The sequence below is a fragment of the Athene noctua genome, chromosome 14 (genome assembly GCF_965140245.1).
Source record: "Athene noctua chromosome 14, bAthNoc1.hap1.1, whole genome shotgun sequence".
In the NCBI taxonomy this organism is placed as follows: Eukaryota; Metazoa; Chordata; class Aves; order Strigiformes; family Strigidae; genus Athene; species Athene noctua.
Genome location: NC_134050.1, coordinates 11037611 through 11062304, shown reverse-complemented (window position 1 = coordinate 11062304; position 24694 = coordinate 11037611). Strand labels below are relative to the sequence as shown.

Here is a 24694-nt window from a genome sequence, read left to right as displayed (position 1 = left end):
GCGGCGGGAACTACAGCTCCCGGCGTGCAGCGCGATGTCGCGGTGCACGCCGGGAACTGTAGTTCCCGCCCGAGGGAGGCGCTGATGCCTCTTTCCCCTCATGGAGGGCGGTGAGGCTGCGACGACGCGAAGGCGGAATAAGGCGGCTGTGAGAGCAGCAGGTGGGGGGGGGCAGGAGAGCTTTTATTGAGTCCGAGGGGAGCAAAGGGGGGGCGGGAGCTGTTTGCATGTGGTAACTCAGGGGGTGGCAGGGGGCTGTGGGCCTGTCTAGGGTCTGCAGGCTTGGTCTGAGGGTCTGTAGGCAAGACTGAGGGCTCTGCAGACCTGGCTAGAGGTTCTGCGGGCTTGGCTGGGGGGTCTACAGGCTTGGTCTGAGGTTCTGCGGGCTTGGATGGGGGCTCTGTGGGTGTGGCTGGGTGTTCTGAGGGCCTCTAGGCTTGATCTGAGGGTCTGTGGGCCTGGCTGGGGGCTCTGTGGAGCTGGCTGGAGATCCTGTGGCCTTGGCTAGGGGGTCTGCAGGCTTGGTCTGAGGCCCTGTGGGCTTGGCTGGGGGGGCTGCAGGCTTTGCTGGGGGTTCTGAGGGTTTGTGGGCCTGGCTGAAGGCTTTGGGCACCTGGCTAGGAGCTCTGCGGGCCTGGCCTGAGGGGTTGCAGCCTTGGCTAGGGGGTCTGCAGGCTTGCCCAGGGACTGCAGGCTTGGTCTGAGTCTCTGTAGGTCTGGCTGGGGACTCTGCAGGCCTGGCTGAGGGAGCGGTAGGCCTAGCCTGAGCAGGGCCTGTGGAAGTCTGGGCCTGTTCCAGGGGGTTTGGGCAGCCCCAGGGAGGTGCTGTGCACCCTTTCCTCAGATTCAGAAAGTAGTGGGGGGGCACCACGACAGAGGGGCAGGACAAGATGTCTAACCCAGCTGGTCCTCATCAGCTTTTGGCTGCTCATCCTCGTTGGTGGCCTCCGCTGGGTGGTCATCACTGTCGTCTTTGCCGCCGTCGCCCTCTGAGCCAGTCTCGTCTGAGTCATCCTCCTCCAAGTAGCGGTAACCGCGCATCTTGTGGCGCGGGCGGGGGATGCGGGGCAGGCGGTATGTCACGTGCTGCGCCAGCTTGTGCTCCATCCAGAGGTAGGTCCCCACTGCCACTGCCAGTGACAGCAGCATGATAGAGAGCTTGGCCTGCAGGAGGGCAAAACGGGGGATTGGCACTTCAGCCCCTACCCTGAGCCTGGCAGCCCCTAGAGGTGATAGAACCGGTTGGGGCGACATGGCGGGGACGGCCATTCACCCGCTTACCTTCATGGGCAGCCCCGACCACAGGTAGACGGTGAAGATCGCCACGGCCTGCCACCAGTGGTAGATGGTGAAGATGAAGTCCTGGCGCTCCTTGTCTTCGTACAGCATGCCCAGGAGGACTGTGCCGGAGGAGACCGGCTGTCAGCATCCCCCTTCCCATGTCCGTGTCCCCTCTTGGGGCACTGTTAGCAGGACGCAGCCACAGGGGGTCTGTCCTGCTCTTTGTCAGTGGGTCCAAGGAGCTTGGGGGGCACCAAGTTGCGGTGCAAGGGGACGTGAGAAGATGCGTCGGGGAGCTGGGAGCCAACCTGGCCGTGCCAGGGGACAAGAGAGGCTATGTCAGGGACCTTCCCAGTACTCACTGCTAATGCTGGTCTTGTTGAGGGCGCTCCCCGTGCCCCAGAGCACAATGATGGCATAGAGTAGAGGCGCCTGGACCAGATGCCGGGGCTCGGGTGCCCAGCAGAAAAGAGTCACCAGGAGGGCGGCGTGGAGGAGGGCTCCGGCCAGCAGTGGGATCTGCCGCCGCAGGCGCAGCATGCAGAGGGCCAGGCTGGAGCAGGCCGAGGCGGAGAAGCCATAGGCCATAAGGAGGTACGCCAGCTTCTCCAGCCCCAGGGCACACACACCGTAGTTCTGCAGTGAGGACAGGCTCAGCGTCGCTCTGTCCCTGCTCTGTCACCCCCCGCCCTGTCCCCGGGCCCTACCAGGGAGAAGCCAGTGCAGACAAAGAGCACCTCGAAGCCACTGTAGATGAACAAGGGGAAGAGGTGGCGCAGGCGATAATCCCGCATGTGCTTGAAAGGCAGCTGGAAAATGTTCCCCCAGCCGATGCTGCGCAGATCGATCTCCTCCGTGGGCCGATACGCTGAGCCGCAGAGCACCAGGACCTGCCGCGCAGCCGTGGGTGAGGCACTAACGGCCTCCCAGCCCGTCCCCTGCCCTGCCTGCCCCAGCACTCACCACCAGCATGGCAAGGAAGGCAGCTGCCATCAAGGCGCTCTCCACAATGATGAGGTTGACGCTGCGGGGCAGGCTCTGCAGCACTGTTGTGTTGAAGCCGGGCAGCGTGCCGTGGCTCAGGGTCCCTGCCGGGGCGAGGAGGGGAAACATGCTGTGGTTCAGCCCCAACTGGCAAGCTTGCCACACTGACCACCGTGCCATCCCGCATGCTCACCGCAGTGCTTGACCCCAAAGAGTGTGTGGTTGAGCTGGTAGAGGTAGTTGTTGAGGAAGAAGAGCATCGGCATCTGAGCGCAGACGAAGCTCAACTGGAAGACATATAGAGGGGGGATGCTCAGCCCCCTGGGCTGCTTGGCGCGGGCCCCCCCTGGCCTGTGCCATGCTCCCCACTGGCGCTCACATGGAAGCAGGTGTAGAAGACAGTCTGGAAGACGATGACGTAGGCGTTGCAGGCACCCCGTGGTGCCCGCTGCTGCTCCTGCACGTGCTCCTCCTTGTAGTTGACGTACTCATAGTACTTCTGGGCCATACTGCGTGGCATGGCGGCTCAGCTGGTGCTCCCCAGAACCTCCCAACCGCCCCCCCCCTTCCCCCCCTGCTGCCTACCGCGTGATGTAGTTGCCCATGGAAGCCCAGAGGGGCACAATGGCCACCCCGATGGCTATGGCGGAGGGCACCAGCGTGTAGTAGCGCTCCCAGTAGTTGCTGGAGACAAAGAGGGCATAGATGCCCACTGCTAGGAACATGGCCCACTTGGTGCCGAAAAACCTGCCGGGGTGAGGAAGAGGAAGAGTGGGCGACCATGCTGGTGTGCTGGCGGCTAACGCGGGCAGCGCCGTACCTGATGAGGACGGGTGTGTAGAGCAACGCCGCGACGGGGGTGACGTTGATGCCCATCAACACCTTGTGGTCGATGTCCTCCAGTTGTATGTTGCTGTACTTCACCTCCCGGTAAGTCTCATCGTAGTGCAGGATCAGCTGCATCTGTAGAAGGCCTGGGGGGCGTGGGGGTGTCCAGAGGCTGTCACCCCCCTCCCTGTGCCCCCCACAATGCAGTGTGGGGGGGTGTCCACAGGGAGGGGCAGGACCGTACCCAGGTAGACGCCGTAGGTGAGCGTGCCGGCCAGGCTGGCAGCCACCACGTTCTTGACCACGCCAAGGCGTTTGCGGCGGAAATATTTCTGCTCCTCCTCCTCCTCGTTGTAGTCGGGGTGAGCACCCACAAAATCATCCAGCTGTGGGGCACCCCGGCTGTCAGAACCCTGGGGATGGCCACCAAGGGCACAGCCCCCCGTGGGTCCCCCCCCGCCTCAGCCTCACCTGTGTCTCTGTCCCCTCGGCCCCCAGCCCATCGCCCACCACCGTCTTGGCTGCATCCTGGTGGCAGCTGGGGTCCTTCTCCATTGATGCCTCTGCAGGAGGTGCCTGGATGGTGTCAGGGGACCCCGTTGGCACCCCCAAACCCTGCACCCACGTGTCTTGTACCCCCAGAGCTGCATCCATAGGCCCAGCACCCCCAGCCCCTGCACCCATGTGCTTTGCACCCTGCACCCCGACACCGTGCACCTGTGTGTTTTTCACCCAGCACCCCCCGGGACCCTGCACCCCAGCCCCGAGTTCCCGGGTACCGGCGCCAAGCGGGGCGGGGCAGGATCCGCTTCCTCTTTCGGACAGCGCGGCCGGATGGGGGCGTTTAAAGGGGCCGCTCCCGCACCCCCCAGCACCCCCTGCCCCCCGAATCCTTCACCCCTCGTGTCCTGCAGCCCCCTTGGACCCAGTGCCGGCCCATCTGCGCTGTTGCTGCTGCCTCCGGTCCGCATGCCTTGCACCCCCAACCCATGCCTGTCCTCAGCACCCTGACCCCCCCTGCACAGCACCCATCCCACCCCCACCTACACAGCACCCTGACCCTCCTGCACAGCACCCATTGCACCCCTCCCTTGCACAGCACCCACCCCAACCCCCTCAGCCCCCATTCGGCTCCCTGCACAGCACCCCGCTCCCCAGCACCCCCGTCCCCCCCCAGCACTCCCACCAGGCCCTGGTACGGGTGCTGCCTGCTCGGGCTGGCGCTGAGTGTCTGTTCTGCTGCTCTCGCTTCCCCTTCCCGTCCCGGGTGATGTGGCAGGGTGTCTGGGTTGGGGGGGGACACTCCATGTTGTGGGTGTGAGGCTGATTTGGGGGGGTGGTAGGGCATACACCTCCCCTCATCACCCAAACCCCGGGGTCAGGCACGTGGTGATGCTGGGGTGCCCCAGGGCAGGGTGTGGAAGGGGAAATCTCCGTCACGGGCAGGATCTGGCCCAGCCGGTAGCGGAGGATTCTTGAGATGCGGTGGAGGAGCAGCCAGCACCACGTGGGGAGGTGCTGAGTCGGGAAGGGCCACAGCAGCGGTGCAGGATGCGGCTCCGGGGGCTGCCAGGGAGCAACACCCACCCCAAAAAGAGCCAAGAGGAGCCACGCTGGGGTGCCGGGGGGAAAGGGCAGTTCCTGGGGGGTGCAGGTTTGTGGCCCCGAACCTGAGCAGTGGTGGGCAGGGGGGACAGTCTATGGGTGCAGCTCCCCCTGCAGCATGTACCCCTGGGACCAATTTGGGTCCCCAGCACCCTGCAACCCTCAGGTCTGCAGGTGCCTCCGTTCGGGCTCCAGTGACACCAATGGGCAGTGGGTCCACTGGTTTTCCCCATCTCTGGGGGCCGTGCAGAGCATCTCCTCCCTGGTCCCAAATTGGGATGGAGGACCCTGGTACCGCCCACGAGCCTATTTGGGGTACAGATCCGCTGCTGTCCCTTGAGGGTGGACATGTGGCATCGTCCAGGGAGGCAGGGGCTGCTTGGGGACAGCTGTGCCCCTCTCAAAACCAGGGTTTCCCCAGGCATCACAGCCAAGCTCATGGTGCCAATCTGGGGTGCTGTTGGGGGGACACACACACATTCCCCTTTCCCGGGGGGGGCACTGCTGTGGGTCCCCGGAGACCGTGGCCAGGGGGGCTGAGCCTGGGGCACGGTGGCAGGGTGTGTGGGGCAGGGCTGCTGCCCTTCCTGTTTACAAAGCGGGGTAATTAGGGCCTGGCAGGGGGGAATGGGGTGTGCAGTGTTGGGTGTCTGTGGGGCCCCCGTGGGTCAGGATGGTCCCAGAGAGCTATGTAAGGGGTGTCTGTGAGGTCCCCGTGGGTCAGGGTGGTTCAGGGAGCAGGGTGAGGGGGTTGGGGGGGGTCCCCGTGGCCCAGGAGAGCAGGATGAGGGGTGTCTGTGGGGTCCCCATGGGTCAGGGTGGCCCAGGGAGCAGGGTGAGGGGTGTCTGTGGGTCCCAGTGGGTCAAGGTTCATGGTGGTGGTTTGGTGGCCATGGGAGTTCCCTGGTGTCACCGTCCCATGGGGGAGGTCCCATCCCAGGCCTTGTCCCCACTGCCAGCCCCACAGAGGCGGGGCACAGCCCTGCCCGCCCCTGGCTGTGGGGCCTGGCCACCAGCCCCACAGCATTTAGGAGGGGGCACCCTGAACCTCAGCAGTGCTAGCCTGGCCTCGAGCTCCTCTGGCCACCCCTCAGCACCCCCAGGTAGGCACTGGGAGACTCGGGATCCCCCTGTGTGTGGCCCTATGCAGGTGGAGGCTGTGGGGCACTGGGCACCTCACTGGGTGGGTTTCCTTGAGGGGCGGGTGCGTGCAGCAGGAAGGGGGCAGATGTGGGGCTGTGGCTCTGCCCCCCAGCTCTGGGGATGGCTGCATTGCACTGGGGGAGCGATGCCATTGCCCCAAGGCAAGCTGAGCTGTGGCAGAACTGGTGCTGGCTCACACGGCCCCACACCAGGGTCCCTGGGGACCCCCGTGGAGCAGCTGGGGATGCTGCCCCACATCAGGGTCCCTGAGGTCCCCGTGGGGTGACCCCACATCAGTTCTTGGCCGGAGGTTGGTGGCCATCCCGGAGCACAGGGAGGGCCCGGGAATCTCAGGCATCCCCCGCTGGGTGCACTGGGGCCTCTGGCAGCTGCACTGGGCTGAGTCACCCCATGGCTAGGACAGCCCCGAGCACGAAGTCACCCTTCAAAGGTGCCGTGGGCAGCTCGGGGCACGGGTGGCTGCGGGGTGACTCCTCTTGGGAGCAAGCCGGCATCTCCGGCGTTTCCAGCTCCAGTGTAACCCACCCCGTGTCTCTTCCCCAGGGCCACCACACTCTCCGTGGAGACCAGCAGCTCCTCGCCACAGCTCGGCATGTACCAGTCCCTTGAGCCCTCTGTCCAGCAGCCCCCGGGCTATGGCAAGTGCAGCTTGGTGGGCAGCAATGCCGGGAAAGCTGCCAGCTGCGGTGCAGGCAGCAGTGCAGGCAGCGGAGGCGTCGGGAAGGGGCCAGAGAACTGCGGTGCCATAGGGTGAGAGTGAGGGGCAGAAGGGACATGGGGTGCTTGGGGTGAGTGGGCAAGGGGGTGCTGTGGCAGTGCTGGTGGTCCCTGGGTTGGTGCTGGGAGGACAAGTTTGGGGTCTGTGGGCCACCACACCCCAGCGTGGCCCAAGGGAGGAGACAAGGAACAGTGCCGTAGGGGTGATGCTCCTGGCAGCAAGGGGAAGACTCAGGGTGTAGACTCCCTGCCCTCTCTCCAGGGACTCTGGGGCTCCAGTTTGATACTGGGTTGGGCTGACGTGGGGTTGGGGTGATGTGGAGCTCCTCTCCCTCCTCACTGGGAGCATGAGGGGCTGGAATGGGGCTGGGGGGTCCTCCAGACACCCTCATCCCTGCAGTGGGAACCCCTACGCCGGGCTGGTGAGGCACCTGCGAGCAACCTGGCTCTCGGGGAAGACGCGGCCCATGGAATATCGTGTGGCACAGCTGGAGGCCCTGGGCCGCTTCTTGGATGAGAAGAAGCAGGACATCCTGGAGGCCACCGCCTCCGACATGGGCAAGGTGAGAGGAATCCGGGGTCACATCTTTGGGGCCCTTTCTACCCCCCCTTCTCTGGGTTTTGCATCTTCCTGGGGGCAGATGTGGAAGTCTGGGCATTGGGATTCCCCTCACTGGGGTCCTGCATCCCCCCTGATGTGCTCCACGGCTGGTGGGGAGCTCCTGTGGGTGCTGGGTCTGTGGGGAGCACCCATGGGTGGTGGGTCCCTGCAGAGCTCCCCACAGCCAGGGTCAGCAGGCGTGTGCGTAGGGCAGGCTTAATGCTGCTAAGCCCATCCCTGCTTTACTTAAACTGGGCAAAGTCCCCGTTGGCTGCTACGAGGTGGGAACTTCGGTGTTCCCGAGCTTCGCCCCCACGTGTCGAGCTCCTGGCGGCTTCACACGACCACCACAGAGGATGATGTCCTGGGGTTGCTCCTCAGCGGCCCGGTCCCACCCGGGATTATCAGCATTGTGCAACGTGCTGGCCTTGCACATTCCTCCCAGGGCTGCTCAGGGCTCATCGGCCTCGCAGGGACTGGTTTCTCTGGCACGGTGCTGAGCCGTGCGGTGGCACGGGCAGGGACCTGGATGTGGCTCTCTGGCTGTTGCAGCATGCCAGGAGCTCCCGGATGATCCGCTGAGGAAGTGGAAGCATTCTCAGCTTGCTTCATCATTGTCCAGCAGCTTTAGGACCTTTTTCTCCCACTTTTTCCCTTCCTGGTGTGCGCTGCAGCCCACCTCATGCTTTGCTCACATATTCAGAAATGTTTTCAGAGGCGCGGCTTGCCCCGGTGCAGTGTAACTGCTCTTATCTGGTAGAGATAACACGCAGCCCCAAAGGACTTGTATCTGTGGGCGTATCAGCGCAGCAGCCTGTGCCCTCAGACATGGCTTTCAACACCCTGACATCTCCCAAAGCTCCTAATTGCCTTGTTTGTTTGAGGTGAGGGCCTTCTCCTTCAGCCAGGGCTTGATAGGCATCAACACTTGGAGTGCGTCCTTCATCTCTCCTAATTGTATGTAATTAGAGCCGGTTGTCTAGTAATACGCTTGTTATGCAGCCGGGCCCTCATAGTTAGATGGACAGTTCATCTGGTCTTACGTCTCTGAGGTGGGTACCTCCCCTCCAGGGATGCCGGTTTCTGTCCATCAATGATTGAAGGCCCTTGGATGACCTCAGACTTAATCTCCCATCTTACAACCTTCGTGTCCTGTCCAAACCCAGAATGGCTCATCTTCACCGGCAATTTCCTCATCCTCCTAGTGATGCAACTGTCAGCCTGAGCCAAGAGCGGCTCCGTTGCTTCACCTGACATCTGATGGGCCCACCGTGAGCCCTCACGTTGAGGAGCAGCTCCGCCTCCTGGCAGTGGCACCTATCCAGGCACTTGAGTGGCGTTGGGGAACTGAAGGTCTCTCTGAGCTGGGCTTGGTGGTGGAATGAGAACTTTCCAACCTCAAAGCAGTGTTTTGCTGCAGTGATGGGGGAAGGCTCCTGGCCAGGGATGCTTTTGGGTTGGAGGAGTCCAAAGGACGTTGCGGTGGAGGGTGTCAGCTGCGCCCACTGCGCTTCACAGCGCAGGAGCTTTGGTCCTCCCGCTCTCCAGGGTGACAAGGGGCTTTACTGAGTTATCTTCTCGTGTCTTCGTGCTTCTCCCACAAGAACAGTCTTGAGCTGTGCCTCGCAGCTGCGCTTACGGCAGCAGGGAGCACCTACCACGGACAGGAAATGCCTTGGCAGCCCCTGCGATCCCGGCTCTGACGTCCCACCGCCGCTCCCGAGTCACTGTCCCTTTAGTCATTGCCTGTTGGAATGGTGTATCTTGGAGAAACCTGCTGGGTTTGTTTAATTCCTCGACCGGGGTGTCTCATCCGACCTGCCTCTCCCAGCCATGTGCTGGCTCGGTGCCGGAACCCCAGCAGCTGTGGGGGTTTGTGCCTGGGACAGGGGTCTGATGGTGCTCAGCTGAGCTCCATCACGAGGCATTCATTTGTATTTCTCTTGGAACAAGGGAAGGTCTTAAGTTCAGCTTTTGTGCACAGGCTGTAGAAGGGAGCTCAGGGCTTTGCTTCCAGCTCATGCCCCCAAGTGGTGGGGACACAAATGCACCAGTGCCAGAGCACTGTCCCGTCCCAGGACAGCAATGCGGAGCTGCCTCTGACACCAGTACCAGCTTCTCTGGAGCTCCTGGGGCTCTGGTGACGTTACTTGGTTTCCTCTTGGCTCAGGACCCTGTTGCCAGGTGAGCAGCTGACAGATGCTGAGCTCAGGAGGCTGTTAAATATGTTTTTTTTCCCTCTGGCCATATACATATTTTCATAAAATTCCAGGGACTATGATATTCCTTGAGGGTTGCAGGAAGTGACAACAACTTCTGCTTAAAGCTTCTCATGCTCTTCATGGGCAGAAGAGGTGGGAGATGTCTCCTGTGGAAAGGGAGGAGATGGGGTCGGTGTTGGGGTGATGCTCATGGGATGTCTATCTGTCCCCAGCCGTCCTTTGAGGCTTACTTCACTGAGATCCTCCTCTGCAAGAACGAGCTCAACAACACCCTGAATAACCTGTGCCACTGGATGAAGGACGAGCACGTGGACAAGAATCTGGTAAGGCTGAAGCTCCAGGCTGACCTTGAAGGGAAGAGGGGGAGGTGAATTACCAGCAGGGACAGGGAAGGGATCTTACCCCTGGACTTGGCACTGGTGAGGCCGCCCCTCGATGACTGAGTTCAGTTTTGGGCTCCTCACTCCAAAAAGGCCATTGAATGACCCGAGCGTGTCCAGAGAAGGGCAACGGAGCTGGGGCAGGGTCTGGAGCACAGGTCTGCTGGGGAGCGGCTGAGGGAACTGGGGGGGTTTAGTCTGGAGAAGAGGAGGCTGAGGGGAGACCTCATCGCCCTCTGCAACTCCCTGACAGGAGGGTGCAGAGAGGGGGGATGAGTCTCTTGAACCAAGGAACAAGTGCCAGGACAAGAGGGAATGGCCTCAAGCTGCCCAGGGCAGGGTCAGGCTGGCTCTGAGGAAGGATTTCTGTGCAGAAGGGGCTGTTGGGCGTTGGAATGGGCTGCCCAGGGCAGGGGGGAGTCCCCATCCCTGGAGGGGTTGAAGAGTCGGGCTGACCCAGCGCTGAGGGATCTGGTGGGGTTGGGAACGGTCAGTGTGAGGTTCATGGTTGGACTGGAGGATCTTCAAGGGCTTTTCCAACCCAGATGATTCTGGGATTCTGTAAATTGTGGTGGGAAGGAGCTGAGCGGGCTGGGGAGGACAGTGCCACGTGCTGGGCTGTGGTAGGGCAGGAGGTGCTGGGCCCGGTGCTGAGGTCATGGCCTTTCTTGCAGGTGACGCAGCTGGACTCGGCCTTCATCCGCAAGGACCCGTACGGGGTGGTGCTCATCATCGCACCTTGGAACTACCCCATCCACCTCTTCCTTGTGCCCCTCATAGGGGCCATCGCTGCTGGTAAGCTGAACCTAGAGGATCATGCCCAGCACGGCACCTTGTCCCCATGCTGGGGGGGCCAGAAGGGCTGGTGGTCACCATGTCACTGTGCTGATGGCCTGTCTCTCCCCCCTGCAGGTAACTGTGTCATTGTCAAACCCTCCGAGACGTCCAAGAACACAGAAAGAGTTGTTGCTGAAATGCTGAGCTGCTACCTGGACAATGTAAGCAGCTCTCCCTGGCCCTGTCCCAGGGCTGTGCTGTCCCCAACCCTCCAGTACACACACCAGCACTGCCCCGGGGGGTTTCAGGTGCTGCTGTACCTCCTTCCCCCACATGCAGCTGGTGCCCACCAGGCTGCTGGTGGGGGGGACATGGACAGCATAGCCCTGGGAAGATGCTGACAGTGGGGGACCCTCCCTCTCCTTTTTTAGGACTGCTTTGCCGTGGTGACGGCTGGCGTGCAGGAGACCACCATGCTGCTGGAGAACAAGTTTGACTACATCTTCTTCACCGGTACGTCCCACCGGCCAGAGCAGAGCATTTTTTGTGCGGTGAGAAAGAGGGGTTCCCTCTGACAATGTGGCTTACTCTGCTCCTCACACAAGACAGCAGGCAGCCTGCCTGCAGAGAGGCCCCCTTGCCTGCCCGTGAAGGTGGCATGGCTTGTTGTGTCGGGGATCTGGTGGCAGGATCCATTGGAAGATCTGGCGGGTGTGTTTCTGAGGCTCTGGGGGGACTTGGTGCATTTCCCCTGGCCCCGGCTCCCCAGAGCACCACGTCCTGCAGCCAGTGGGATCCTCACCACGATGCATCTCTTCCCTGCCTGCAGGCAGCACCTCGGTGGGCAGGATCATCATGACAGCTGCTGCCAAGCACCTGACGCCGGTGACACTGGAGCTGGGGGGCAAGAACCCCTGTTATGTGTCTGACACCTGCGACGTGCAGAACGTGGCCCGGCGGGTGGCCTGGGGCCGCTTCTTCAACGCGGGACAGACCTGCATCGCACCCGACTACGTGCTGTGCAGCGTGGAGATGCAGGAGAAGCTGATGCCCGCCTTGCGTGAGGCCATCACTGAGTTTTTTGGCTCCAACCCTCGGGAATCCCCCGATTTCGGCCGCATCGTGGAGGACAAGCAGTTCCGCCGTATCCGGGCACTGCTGTGCAGCGGGCGCGTGGCCATCGGAGGACAGACGGACGAGAAGGAGCGTTACATCGGTGAGGGTCAGGGGTCTGGGGTTTGTGGGCCCACCGGTGTATATGCCTGGGGTGACGTGTTGCTCTAACCCTTCTCCACAGCTCCCACGGTGCTGGCAGATGTGCTGCCCTCTGACCCTGCCATGCAGGAGGAGATCTTTGGCCCCATCCTCCCCATCGTCGTCGTGGCCAACATGGATGAAGCCATTGACTTTATCAACGCACGCCCACGGCCGTTGGCCATCTATGCCTTCTCCTGCGACAGCAAGGTGTGTGCAGTTCTACAGGGCAGAAAGCGGATGAGGGAAATGGGGTGGTGGAGTCAGTGACCACCTCAGCGACCCTCTGAGGGGTCTTTTGAGCCCAGCTGCTCTGGGACAGTGGCATGATGAATGAGTTGGGTGATGTTTGTCAAGTGCTGCTCATGGAGCCAAGGTGCGAGATCCACGTCCACCTTCTGTCTCCCTCCCAGGTGGTGAACCAGGTGCTGGAGCGCACAAGCAGCGGTGGCTTCTGTGGCAACGACACCTTGATGCACCTGACATTGACCTCGCTGCCCTTTGGTGGGATCGGTAGGTCCAAATCCCCCAGTCTGCCAGCTCCTGGCCAACATGAGCCAGGTGTGATCCTACCCCTGGTGCTGAGCTGTGTAGGCTGCAGTGAGGAGGGGTCTTGGGGAAGATGGGGCACCCAGGCCTGGGCCCTGGGTCCAGGGGGCTTAATGTTTTGTCAGAAAATCCAGGTAGGCCCCCACCAGAAGCCCTTTGCGTCATTGCGCCAGGGCTGAGCTCTGCAGCTTTGTTTCTGCTGAACACGGATGGAACACTCTGAGGTTTCTTCTCTCTGTTCAAGTGAAGCATTGCAAATTCTTCATGTAGAGAGCCGTGAAATCTCTATCTCTTAATTATTTCCTTGGTATTTCTGAGCATCGTGGGCATGGTGAGTGAATTCTGTGCTGGGGCGGGGTTCCTGCCCTGCTCAGGCACACCTGGGAGCTCCTCAAGTGCTGTTCCTGTCGGTCTGTCCGTTGCTCTGCCCCTCTGGTGGGAGCACATCCAGCTTGAGCCGCTCCCTCCTGCAGACAGTGAGGTGCTGGATAGGAGCCCTTAATGTCACTCAGGAGCTGGCTTGTACGTTCGTTCTACCTTTTAGGAGTAAATACGGGCAAAACACTTGTAAATGTTTGGAGAATCTAATTGTGGTAACTTGGGGATAGTCCTGGGCAAAGAGGGAGAGTTTCTGCTCTCCAGGGGCAACAACAATTGTTTTCTCAGGTGAAAAGTGAGGTCTGCCCAGCCCTGGGCCCTCGTTGTAACATTGTCCAGGGAAGAGCACAGGAATACAGGGAGCTGCTGCTGCTGTTTCCCAGTGATACTGTCCCAGGCTCCTGGTCTCTTCCCCAGAATTTTCTCTGGGGAAAATATCTCAGTTTTATGCTGCACGTGCCCAGCATCTCTGGCAGGGCTGAGGGCTGATTCAGACATAATAGGACACCGCGACAGCAAAGCACAATTAATTCCTTGCCTGACTGTGGATCAGGGAACAATTTTTGGTGGTTCCCATCCTGTAACTTATCTTTATGGAAATGATTCAGACAAAGGGCCTCAAATTATCCAGTGAAGCCATTTTTATAGCAGACCAGTCAGGTGAAGGGTCTGAAGTCACTGGGGTGAGATGGCGCTTGCCAAAGCTTCCATGGTAGCTTGGATGTGAAGTCACTGGGCTGTTAACCACGATGTGCAACCTCGAGCTTAAACCAGCCACAGGAATTGGGGAACTGACATTGCCAATGTGCTTCCAATTTTTTTTAAGAGCTTTGGGAAGAAGCTGCCCTTTGTAGGGGCCACACTGGCAGCTCCTAACCGGGGGTAGGTATGGTAGAGCACTGTAGAGATTGGAGAGGGAAATGGAGCCTTGTACACCCAGCAAAAATTACGTAGATACATGTAGGCAGTAAAAATAACACACCAGGGGTAAGCTGCGGAAGGACTTGCTGGACTGAGTAGCCGTAGAGCTGGAAAAGGGGCAGGGAGGGGTGAGATCTCCGCCACCGCGTCCCCCCGTTGCTCAGCAGCGGGAGCGTTTGCATTGAGCAAAGCCTGTAAAGTTTGCTGTGTCTCGCTGCTGCTCGGCGTGGGCAGGACCAAGAGTCCCATAGCAACTTTGGACCTGTGCTGTGCATTGCAGGAAACAGTGGTTTGGGGAAATACCACGGTAAATTCACCTTCGACACCTTCACCCACCACCGCGGCTGCCTGCACCGCAACATGGGCCTGGAGGCCCTCAACGCCCTGCGCTACCCGCCCTACAGCCAGCAGAAGCTGGGGCTGCTGACCGCCACCTTCGAGATCAAGCGCAAGGGCACGTGCACGCTGCTCTGAGCGTCCCCCGCCGCTCACAGACTCGTGGCGGGGGGGGATGGACACTTCTGGCTGGGTCTCCCGCCCCTGGGGTGCAAAACCCCCCCTCTGCAGCACCGTAGTCCACGTCTTTTTGCCTCGCTGCCACCCTGCTGCACATGGGATGGCACGGACGGACATCTTGTTCCTCCTGAGCTGCCTCAGCTCCGGACTGTTTGCCACATCTGAAATGGCAAAAAGTTCTGGGGGTTTTTTGCCCTGTACTTCGAGAAACGGTTCCTGCCGGGCTAAGGACTGGCTGTTAGCCCCACCACCTCTTAGACGGACCTTTCCTTTTCTTTTCCCCAGTGCCGGTTGTTGCTTTTCCCTCTGCCTGTAGTAAAGACCTTGCATTGAACTCTCCTGCCTGGCCTCACCTTGCGCCTCCTTCACCCAGCTTTTGGGGGGGAACCAGGCAAGAATCTGGCAGCTGGCCGGACACCCAGACCCTCCCCATCCATCCCCCTGCCACCCTCAGCCCCACCATCACACCCCGCTGGGGTTGTGTGCAGGGCTGTGTGGCAGTGGGGTGCCCCGAGGTTGGGTTTGGGGTGCGTTTTGCATCCCAAGTGGTTTGGAGTGGAGCCAGTGGTGACGCATAGTGGGGCGGGCAGCCAAGGGGCAGAGCAGGAAACCAGCAGCCTCCCTCCTCCGAGGGAGAGCGGGTTGTAGCGGGGACTGGGGTGGCTGCCTGCACCCTGCCTGCACCCTGCCTGCCCCACGACTCGGCAGGATCCCAGTTGCGGTGCTGGGGTCCCCGAGGCCACCTCCTGGGGGGGGGTTAAAACAGCCCGTTAGCTGGGGTGGGGAACCTGCAGTTCGCATCCCAAACGGCAGGAGACCGCCGGCTGCCTGTCTGACCCCTGGGCAACCCCGGCATAACTCGCCCTGTGCTGCTCCCGTGGGACCATGGACACCAGCAGCAGCGGGGCCAGGAAAGTCCTGGAGGATGATGGTGGCGGCAGGACGGGGAGCACAGACGGCGATGCTGTGAGGTGAGAGCGTGTGGCCAGGACAGAGGGGAGGCAGGAGGGGTGCAGATACTCTGCCCTCACCCCAGGGCTTCAGTTTGGTGTGAGGCTGGAGCGATGTGGAGCTCCCCTCTCATCACTGGGAGCATGAGGGGCTGGAATGGGGCTGGGGGGTCCCCCTGACCCCTGATACCCCCATCCTTGCAGTGGGAACCCCTACGCCGAGCTGGTGAGGCGCCTGCGAGCAACCTGGCTCTCGGGGAAGACGCGGCCCATGGAATATCGTGTGGCACAGCTGGAGGCCCTGGGCCGCTTCTTGGATGAGAAGAAGCAGGACATCCTGGAGGCCACCGCCTCCGACATGGGCAAGGTGAGAGGGGGGCCAGGAACTGGGGGACCCCATGGCTGGAGGAGCTGAGGGGCTGCCCTGCCCACAGCCCTGCCTGCAGTGTGGGCAGAGCGGGGCCGTGGGGACTGTCCATCTGTAATTTAGCATTCCTAGCCTTAGTTTACCTCTTTTCTGGGCAGGTTCATCCCCAACTCCTGTCACCCCCTCTGCGTCCTCCCTGCCTTGGATTTTCCACCCAACGTTGTCCGAATTCCCCTCTCCCAGTGCTCAGTTGCAGCTCTCAGAGCCCTGACCCCCAGCTTTGCATCATCCCCTGCCTCTTTGCTCCCCCTCTCCCATGTCGGGGTAGAAAGCAGAGCAGACCCATCCCCTGCATCTCCAAAAGTCCCGAGAGCTCCACCCCCCCCCCTTCCCACCCCCCAGCTCGATCGTTCCCCCTTTGGTCCAGCTCATCCACCCACATCCAGAGCCTCACACCCCACTCAGGGCTCATTTGTTTTTCTCCACCCTCAACTTCCCTCCGCATACCCTCCCCACCCTCACCGCGCTCTGGATCGGGGGGATCCGCATCATTTGTTCTATTTTTAAGCAGCCAGCTCTTCTGCTGAGAGCAGACCTGGCTTAGTAATCCCCTGCTCATCCCCAGCTCACGCAAGGAGCAAGATCAAAAGGTCTGTCCAGGCTTGCAAAAGGATGCTCAGAAACAGAGTGAACCCAGACAATACTTCCAAATATTTTTGGAAGGCGGCATTGCTGCCTCCTGTCTGCATCCTTCTGCCTGCAGTTCATCCAGCCTCTTCGTACAGGCCTGGGGAGGAGTGGCTGGAAGCTGCCAGTCAGAGAGGGACCTGTGGGGGCTCTTTGCCAGCCGGCTGAACAGGGGCCAGCAGTGTGCCCAGGTGGCCAAGGTGGCCAGTGGTATCCTGGCTTGTATCGTCAATAGTGTGGCCGGCAGGGACAGGGAAGGGATCTTATCCGTGGGCTCGGCACTGGTGAGGCCGCCCCTCGATGAGTGGGTTCAGTTTTGGGCCCCTCACCCCAAAAAGGCCATTGAATGACCCGAGCGTGTCCAGAGAAGGGCAACGGAGCTGGTGCAGGGTCTGGAGCACAGGTCTGCTGGGGAGCGGCTGGGGGAACTGGGGGGGTTTAGTCTGGAGAAGAGGAGGCTGAGGGGAGACCTCATGGCCCTCTACAGCTCCCTGACAGGAGGGTGCAGAGAGGGGGGATGAGTCTCTTGAACCAAGGAACAAGCGCCAGGACAAGAGGGAATGGCCTCAAGCTGCCCAGGGCAGGGTCAGGCTGGCTCTGAGGAAGGATTTCTGTGCAGAAGGGGCTGTTGGGCGTTGGAATGGGCTGCCCAGGGCAGGGGGGGAGTCCCCATCCCTGGAGGGGTTGAAGAGTCGGGTTGACCCAGCGCTGAGGGATCTGGTGGGGTTGGGAACGGTCAGTGTGAGGGTCATGGTTGGACTGGAGGATCTTCAAGGGCTTTTCCAACCCAGATGATTCTGGGATTCTTGAAGACTCATTGGACCCTTCTTGGTCGCTGTGCCTCTGCTTCTTCTTTCTTCTACTCTACAGTGAGGTACCAGGCTCGGTGTTTTCCAGCCTCAACTTGGAAAGCCCCAGCACAAACCCAGCTGCTCCAGCCCACCTGAGACACCCCGCTCACCCCAATGCCCACCACAGTGGGCTGAGACCCATCATTAGAGTTGGTTATGCTTCCTCATTTGCCTGAGGTTCCCTTTTCCTTGGAAGAGCCATCCAGTGTGTTGGTCTGCTCATGTTATCCCCTTACTCTCTCCCTGGAGGGGCAGCCCAGCTTCTCCCTTGGTCCTGCTTCTCGTCCCGTTGTCATGCCAAGCCAAGTGCCTGCGCTGCTCCCCAACTCTTCGCCCTTTGGGCTCCCTCTCTGCATGACTGTCGCTCCTCCCGCCCTGCTGAGAACAACCTTTGCTTCCTCCGCTCCCTCCTTCCGAGACTCTGTTGTGGATCTCCTCCCCACTTTCTCAGCTCACTAACAAAAAGCCCTCCACAAACAGGTTCCAAAATCTGGATATTCCCTTTTCTCCTGTATTTCCTCCTAAATTTTGACACCTGGGTGGTGGATATCCCCCAGGACCGGCTGGTTTTATCCTTTAAACCTGCCACTTCCCCACCAGTCCCTGCCCACCTTTGCCTGCCACCGTACCCCTGGGTGAGAAGAAACCCAACTGTGGGACAAACACTGAGGGGTCCCCTCTTGATTGGAGGTGAGGAGCTGCTAGCAGAGCCCGACTCAGCACCGGTGCTATTCCCACACTGATGACACCTCCACAGAGCAAAAGTCAAAGCCAGGTGAAGGGTGGTGGTGGCAGGATTTGCACCCGGATATCTTCCAAGCTTTTATTGATTGGGCTAAATCTTTGAAGACTTAGCTCAGCTGCTCTCTGGCAGGTTGTAAAAACCAGTCTGTCCTGCTGGCGTCCATCAACTTCTTTTGTCTGCGTGTGAAAACACACATGCTAGAAAAAGGGGTTGTGACTTGGGATGCTCTTGCCTCCAGATCAAACAAGATTCAGTAGCCAGACCAGCCCTTTCTTCCCCCAAACACCACCACTGCCTTCACAGACCCCTCCCCTCCCCAAATTCTTACTTTTCCTGAACCTCAGCTGAGCTCCCAGCAGGGAAAGCCTGGCTGCAGACAGGTTACTGCCCACAGGACAGGCCTGGTGATACCGCAACAGGATACCCCTTCCCCGCGGCATGCTGTGCTGTGCAGCTCGGGGATGAGAGCGAACTGTGCATCCACCATGGGACAGGAAGGGCTTGGGGGCCTAAATCCTGAATAAAAATAAATAAGTAAATATGCAGAGCGGGGCTAACAGGTGCTGCAGCATGTGCAGAGCTGACGCATAGGGTGGTCTGTCCCCAGCCGCCCTTTGAAGCTGAATTCACTGAGATCCTCCTCTGCAAGAACGAGCTCCATGAGACGCTGAACAACTTGTCCCACTGGATGAAGGACAAGCACGTGGACAAGAATCTGGTAAGGGGGGAAAACGAGGGAGAAGATGCAGGTCAGGACCCCCTTGGCCAGGCAGAGATGGGTAGGGTGTAGGCATGGTGGCAGTGGGGGAAAGGAGACTCTGGGGTGTCCTGCAGGTGACGCAGCTGGACTCGGCCTTCATCCGCAAGGACCCGTACGGGGTGGTGCTCATCATCGCGCCCTGGAACTACCCCATCTACCTTCTCCTGGTGCCCCTCATCGGGGCCATCGCTGCTGGTAAGCTGAACCTGGAGAATCCAGGCCATGCTGGTCCCCAGGCTGGGGGGGCCAGAAGGGCTGGTGGTCACCACGTCACTGCATGGTGGCCTGTCTCTCCTCCCCAGGTAACTGTGTCATTGTCAAACCCTCGGAGATGACCAAGAACTCAGAGAGACTTGTGGCTGAAGCGCTGCCCAGCTACCTGGACAATGTAAGCAGCTCTCCCTGGCCCTGTCCCAGGGCTGTGCTGTCCCCAACCCTCCTGTGCACACACCAGCACCATGCCTGGAGGTTTCAGGTGCTGCTGTACCTCCTTCCCCCATGCTCAGCTGGTGCCCACCAGCCTGGGCTGCTGGTGGGGGGGACATGGACAGCATGGCCCTGGGAAGATGCTGACAGTGGGGGACCCTCCCTCTCCTTTTTCAGGACTGCTTTGCTGTGGTGACGGCCGGCGTGCAGGAGACCACCATGCTGCTGGAGAACAAGTTTGACTACATCTTCTTCACCGGTATGTCCCCCCGGCCAGAGCAGAGCATTTTTTGTGCAGTGAGAAAAAGGGGTTCCCTCTGACACCCTGCTGTGGCTTACCCTGCTCCTTGATGTGAGACAGCAGGAAGCCTGCCTGCAGACAGGCCCCTTTGCCTAACCATGAAGACGGCACAGCTCATTGTGTCGAGGACCTGGTGGCCAGATCCAGCGCAGGATTTGCCACAGACCTGTCTGAATCTAACAACCATATCTGGGTTTTGTAATGGCTGAACTGGGGGATGCAGTAGAGCTGGAGAGGGTGCTGGGGGCACAGGCTCAGCCCCGAGCTGCACACCAAGGTGGGTGCAGGACAGGAGTGGGACTTGACGTATCTCCTCTGGCTCCTCATCAGGCGAAGCCCATGGGTCGGGCTGTAGCATGGTTGTATCCTCCCTGTGATGCATCTTTTCCTGGCCCGCAGGCAGCTCCTCTGTGGGGAGGATTGTGATGGCAGCTGCTGCCAAGCACCTGACACCGGTGACACTGGAGCTGGGGGGCAAGAACCCCTGTTATGTGTCTGACACCTGTGACGTGCAGAACGTGGCCCAGCGGGTGGCCTGGGGTCGCTTCTACAATGCGGGACAGACCTGCATTGCACCCGACTACGTGCTGTGCAGTGTGGAGATGCAGAAGAAGCTGCTGCCCGCTCTGGATAAGGCCATCACTGATTTTTATGGCCCCAAGCCTCAGGAATCCCCTGATTTTGGCCGCATCGTCGGGGACAAGCACTTCCAGCGGGTGCAGACGCTGCTGCGCAGCGGGCGTGCGGTCATCGGAGGACAGACGGATGAGAAGGAGCGTTACATCGGTGAGAGCTTGGACTTCACCCAAGTCTTTATCTTTCAGTGGGGTGGACTTGGATCGTGGAGAGGGTCTTGCAGCTGAAGGGGACGTTCTAGATGGAAGTGACATTTAGGGGAGGTTTGCAGGGGAATGGGGCAGCTTGGCAAGGTGTCCTATCTTAGAGGAGGTATGGGACTTGGTGAGAGGACTGAGGTGTCATCTCCAACCTCCGGGCATGGCTGATGCCTTCGGGTTTCCTTCTCTGCAGCTCCCACGGTGCTGGTGGATGTGCAGCCCTCTGATCCGATCATGCAGGAAGAGATCTTCGGCCCCATCCTGCCCATTGTCACTGTAGCCAACATGGACAAAGCCATTGACTTCATCAATAGCCATGAGCGGCCGCTGGTTGTGTACGTCTTCTCCTCCAGTGACAAGGTAGAGTGTATATGCCAGGGCTATGCTTGCCCCATGCCCCTTGGCAAGTGTATTCAGCCTTGTTCAGGCTCCAGGAATTTTTTTTAGAGGCAGAGAGCCCTGGTTGTGGGGGACGGACTGCAGCTGGAGGGGTGGGAACAGGGCGCAAGACCCACATCCACCTTCTCTGTCTCCCTCCCAGGTGGTGAAACAGGTGCTGGAGCGCACAAGCAGCGGTGGCTTCTGTGGTAATGACACCCTGATGCACGTGACCTTGACCTCGCTGCCCTTTGGTGGGATCGGTAGGTCCAAATCCCCCAACCTGCTGGCCCCTGGCCAATGAGAGCCGGCCATGATCCTACCCCTGGTGCTGAGCTGTGTGGGCCATGGTGAGGAAGGGTCTCGGGGGAGATGGGGCAAGCAGGCCTGAGCCCTGGGTTCAGGGAGCTTAATGCTCTGTTGGAAAATCCTTCTGAACCAGGTAGGGCCCCACCAGAAGCCCTCTGCTTTGCTGCACCAGGGCTGAGCTCTGGGGCTTTTTTCTGCTCCACCTGTGTTCAGCACTCTGAGGTTCCTTCTCCCCATGTTTGTCATCCCAAGCACATTATTCCTTGCGTATGTGGAAATTTCTTGTTTAAAAGACAGGGAATTCTGAATGTGGTCACCACAGAAACATCTCTAGACCTTTCTTTCCACACGCAGTGCCTCTGCAGGGCGCCGGCAGCCAGTCTGTCACACTCATCCCACTGCTGTGCTACCCCTTGTCTCTGCAGGAGGGAACTTGGAAATTGTCACTTTAACACTGTTTTCAGGAATTCAGAACTTCAGTTTTTCATGGATCTCCATTTTGGACTATGGGTCTGAGCCCAATTTCCTATGAAATCCCAAATGTACACGTTCCTTTATGCAATGCAGGTCTTGAGGAGTTTATTGAGGAGTAAACAGCAGGGGCTCCAGCTCACAGCACAGCAGAGATACTATGAGGGTGAAAAACTTTAGAAGCATTTGCCATCATCCCACCTCAGATCTAACAAATCACCCAAGGGTGATAGTTTTAAGGCAAACTTACTTAGATGTGCAATTTCTGGCAGCCCTCCCTCTTGCTTCACGCGAAGCTTTTGTAAACCTGCGGGCCTTGAAAAGGTCTAAATTTCATTCTGAACCTTTTTGCTGAAGTTTCCCGCTGGAAAGAGGCAGCCAAGGAGGCTGTTGCTTCGCTTCCTGGTGTCCAATCGGGGCCCTGTGCTGTGCATTGCAGGAAACAGCGGTTTGGGGATGCAGCACGGCAAATTCACCTTCGACACCTTCACCCACCACCGCGGCTGCCTGCACCGCGGCATGGGCCGGGAGGCCCTCAACGCCCTGCGCTACCCGCCCTACAGCCAGCAGAAGCTGGGGCTCGTCCGCGCCGCCTCCGAGGTGAAGCGCAAGGGCAGCTGCATCCTGCTCTGAGGGGCCGCTGCCATGCTGCCTCCTGCTGCCAGGAGCGGCGGCCCTGGGGGCCAGGGGCAATAAAAGGTGTTTCCTTGCAACCGCTGACCTCCCGCTGCTCGCCACCGAACGCCGCGCCGCTGCGCTAAGCAACCGCTTCCGCAAAATTTCGGACCCGCCCCGCCGCCTCAGGACCGACCAATCGCCGCCCCGCTCGGCCGCCGCCCCGCCCAATCCGCGGAGCTCCCACCCATATTCCCACGCACTCTACTACGTTTGACCAATGGGAAGCGAGTCTGGCGTTGCCTGCCCCGCCCTCCCCTCCAGCCCCCGCCCCGTGACCCCGGTGCTACGCTGCGCCTGCGCACCCCCCTTCGCGCCTGCGCGCTGCGCTCCGGGGGCGGGCCAGGGGTCAGGACACCCGGGTCCTTGGGGGAGGTGAGCGGGAGGGGGAGGGGGGCGGCCGGTGGCCCCGGGGCAGCGCGGGGGGAGCCCTCGGGAGGCGGCTGGTCGGGGCGGGCTGTTGTGGCTTGTTGTAGCCCCCAGATCCTGCTTGTGGGGGAAAGAGGGTGGCCCGGACGCCTGGGCCCCCCCAGACACACAAACACACACACACACGGGGTGCTTGAGGCCTTGGGGCGGCCTTGGGGCAGCGCTTTTGGGTCCTTTGGGGTGGGAGAGGCTGCCTGGATCTCTCGTGGGGTGTTTTTTGTGGAGGGGGCGGGACGCCTGGGGGCCTTGGGGGAGGTGGAGGGGGCAACAGGACACTTGTGTCCATTTGGAGGGGGGAGCGGGACACACACAGGAGGTGTCTGGGTTCTTTGGAGGGGTGAGGGGAGGGCACCTGTGTCTCTTGGGGGAGGTGGGGGGATAACAAGACGTCTGGGTCCCTTAGGTGGGGGGGTCACCCAGGACATCTGTTTCTATTGGTGGGGGGACACGATCAGGATGCCTCTGTCCCCTGGGGGGGGTGTCAGAACTCCTGGATCCCTGGGGGGCTTGGGGAGGAGGGGTAACAGGACATCTGGATACCTCGTGGGGGGGTAGGATGCTTCAATCTCTTTGGGGGGGAAGGACACCTGGGTGCCTTGTGGGAGGAGGGGTGCTAGGGGGGTCTGTGTCTCTTCTGGTGGAGGGTTGAGGGTCAGGATGCCTGGGTCCCCTGGGGGAAGTGGGGGGACCTTCCCCCCCCCCCCTCCCCCCCCAAGCTGCTTGCTGGGGGGCTGGCAGTGAGCATCAGACTGGGCCCCTCTGCCCGCAGCAGGACCAGACATGGCAGCACTGCGTCTGCTGTACCGGGCTGCCCACGCAGGTGAGAGCCGCACCGGGCACCCCCTAACTACCTTTCCCCAACCCACAATCCCTCCTGACTCCTCTTTCCCCCCTTCCCCCAGGCCCACCGGCCCCCCTGGGCTACCTGCGCCTGCTCAGCACCACCCCCGCCAGGGGCTCCTACAGTGAGTAGGGGCTCGCTGCCCCCCCTGGCCCTTCCCCCTTGGCTCTGGGGGGCGTCTGTGCACCCCGTCTCCGCGGATGGGCACAGCTTCCCTTTCCCCACAGAGTATGTCAACATCCAGGAGCCGGCCACAGACATGCGTGCTGTCACTGACCGGGCTGCCCAGACCCTGCTGTGGACGGAACTTTTCCGAGGTGAGTCCTGGAGCTGCCTGGGTGCCTCCATGTGTGGAATTAAACCCCTCTCAGCTCCCCCACTGAGCGTGCCTTACCCCCATCCCCCTTTCTTTCTCTGTCTTCCAGGCCTGGCCATGACCATGAGTTACCTTTTTCGGGAACCAGCCACCATCAACTACCCCTTTGAGAAGGGCCCGCTGAGCCCACGCTTCCGCGGGGAGCACGCCCTGCGCCGCTACCCCTCGGGAGAGGAGAGGTGCATTGCCTGCAAGCTCTGTGAGGCTGTTTGCCCGGCACAGGTGAGCCTTTCTCCACCCTCATCCTCCTCCTGCTGCCTCCTGGGTGTCCCCAGAGCGGGAGCTGAGGATGGGGGGGTCCTTCTACCCCCTAAACCTGGTGGCAGGCGATCACCATCGAGGCTGAGCCCCGCGCTGATGGCAGCCGCCGCACCACCCGCTACGACATCGACATGACCAAGTGCATCTACTGCGGGTTCTGCCAGGAGGCCTGTCCCGTGGATGCCATCGTGGAGGTGAGCTGGGAGGGGGGGAAGCGACCTGTGGGGTGGGGTGTTTTGGGGTGCTGCGGTGGTCTGGCAAGTCTTGAGGGTGAATGTCTCCCATCCTGGCAGGGCCCCAACTTTGAATTCTCGACGGAGACGCACGAGGAGCTGCTCTACAACAAGGAGAAGCTGCTCAACAACGGCGACAAGTGGGAGGCCGAGATTGCGGCCAACATCCAGGCCGATTACCTGTACCGGTGACAGCCGGGCACCCCCACATCTCCTCCCTGCTCCCCTAATAAAGGGTCTCGGGGGGTTTCTGCCACCCCTGTCTGGACTGGGGGCACCGGCCCCTTCCTAACCCGGAGCTCCCGCTTTCTCTGTGTCTGTTCCTTCCCAGTGCTGGGGCAGGGGAGGGATTGAACCCCCTGGGCAGGTACAGCCTGGGGTTGGGGGAGCCCCAGGGGTGTGTGGTTGCATCTTGGGGAGGGGGCTGGGGGTCCTGGAGATGCCGTTGCCCATGTCAGGGTGGGGGTGCAGGAACAGGGGGAGCATCCGTCGCAGGGAAAGGTGGGGGACAGGGAGGGGATATGGAGGCTGTGGGGTAAGGCTGGTTTGTGGGGGGCACACAGGGACCAAGGAGGGTTCGAGGGGGGTCGGGAGAGCCCGTCTTTCCCAGGGAGGGGCTGT

General features: G+C 60.7%; 4 protein-coding genes across 7 annotated transcripts; 3 read left to right on the top strand and 1 right to left on the bottom strand.

The window, feature by feature from the left end:
* Positions 1 to 34: 34 nt before the first annotated feature.
* Positions 35 to 14447, top strand: LOC141966040 (aldehyde dehydrogenase family 3 member B1-like). Of its 2 annotated transcripts, XM_074918350.1 has the most exons (12): positions 35 to 161; positions 2985 to 3195; positions 6406 to 6612; positions 6980 to 7142; positions 9615 to 9725; positions 10457 to 10577; positions 10695 to 10780; positions 10991 to 11072; positions 11389 to 11775; positions 11857 to 12023; positions 12227 to 12326; positions 13942 to 14447. In XM_074918350.1, exons 2-12 carry the CDS (start codon positions 3134 to 3136, stop codon positions 14133 to 14135), a joined length of 1680 nt encoding a protein of 559 aa, XP_074774451.1. In that variant the 5' UTR covers positions 35 to 161; positions 2985 to 3133; the 3' UTR covers positions 14136 to 14447. The 2 variants fall into 2 exon arrangements, with proteins under 2 accessions (XP_074774451.1, XP_074774453.1); XM_074918352.1 differs by lacking the exon at positions 2985 to 3195.
* UNC93B1 (unc-93 homolog B1, TLR signaling regulator) lies at positions 177 to 3119 on the bottom strand. The gene is made up of 8 exons (XM_074918357.1): positions 2851 to 3119; positions 2645 to 2774; positions 2459 to 2552; positions 2245 to 2369; positions 1989 to 2171; positions 1644 to 1917; positions 1282 to 1400; positions 177 to 1164 (listed from the first exon to the last, which is right to left on the bottom strand). The coding sequence occupies exons 1-8, from the start codon at positions 2988 to 2990 to the stop codon at positions 895 to 897; spliced, it is 1335 nt and encodes a 444-aa protein (XP_074774458.1). The 5' UTR covers positions 2991 to 3119; the 3' UTR covers positions 177 to 894.
* A 553-nt stretch (positions 14448 to 15000) lies between the features above and the next one.
* Positions 15001 to 22004, top strand: LOC141966041 (aldehyde dehydrogenase family 3 member B1-like). 2 transcript variants are annotated; one of them, XM_074918353.1, is made up of 10 exons: positions 15001 to 15148; positions 15332 to 15494; positions 18385 to 18495; positions 18612 to 18732; positions 18840 to 18925; positions 19141 to 19222; positions 19664 to 20050; positions 20294 to 20460; positions 20642 to 20741; positions 21698 to 22004. In XM_074918353.1, exons 1-10 carry the CDS (start codon positions 15063 to 15065, stop codon positions 21889 to 21891), a joined length of 1497 nt encoding a protein of 498 aa, XP_074774454.1. In that variant the 5' UTR covers positions 15001 to 15062; the 3' UTR covers positions 21892 to 22004. The 2 variants fall into 2 exon arrangements, with proteins under 2 accessions (XP_074774454.1, XP_074774455.1); XM_074918354.1 differs by lacking the exons at positions 15001 to 15148; positions 15332 to 15494; positions 20642 to 20741 and having other exon boundaries at positions 17874 to 18732.
* Positions 22005 to 22245: 241 nt separating this feature from the next.
* On the top strand, positions 22246 to 24371 carry NDUFS8 (NADH:ubiquinone oxidoreductase core subunit S8). Of its 2 annotated transcripts, none has more exons than XM_074918397.1 (7): positions 22246 to 22308; positions 23135 to 23182; positions 23265 to 23327; positions 23431 to 23520; positions 23629 to 23801; positions 23906 to 24034; positions 24134 to 24371. In XM_074918397.1, exons 2-7 carry the CDS (start codon positions 23143 to 23145, stop codon positions 24263 to 24265), a joined length of 627 nt encoding a protein of 208 aa, XP_074774498.1. In that variant the 5' UTR covers positions 22246 to 22308; positions 23135 to 23142; the 3' UTR covers positions 24266 to 24371. The 2 variants fall into 2 exon arrangements, with proteins under 2 accessions (XP_074774498.1, XP_074774499.1); XM_074918398.1 differs by having other exon boundaries at positions 22248 to 22308; positions 23132 to 23182.
* Positions 24372 to 24694: the final 323 nt, after the last annotated feature.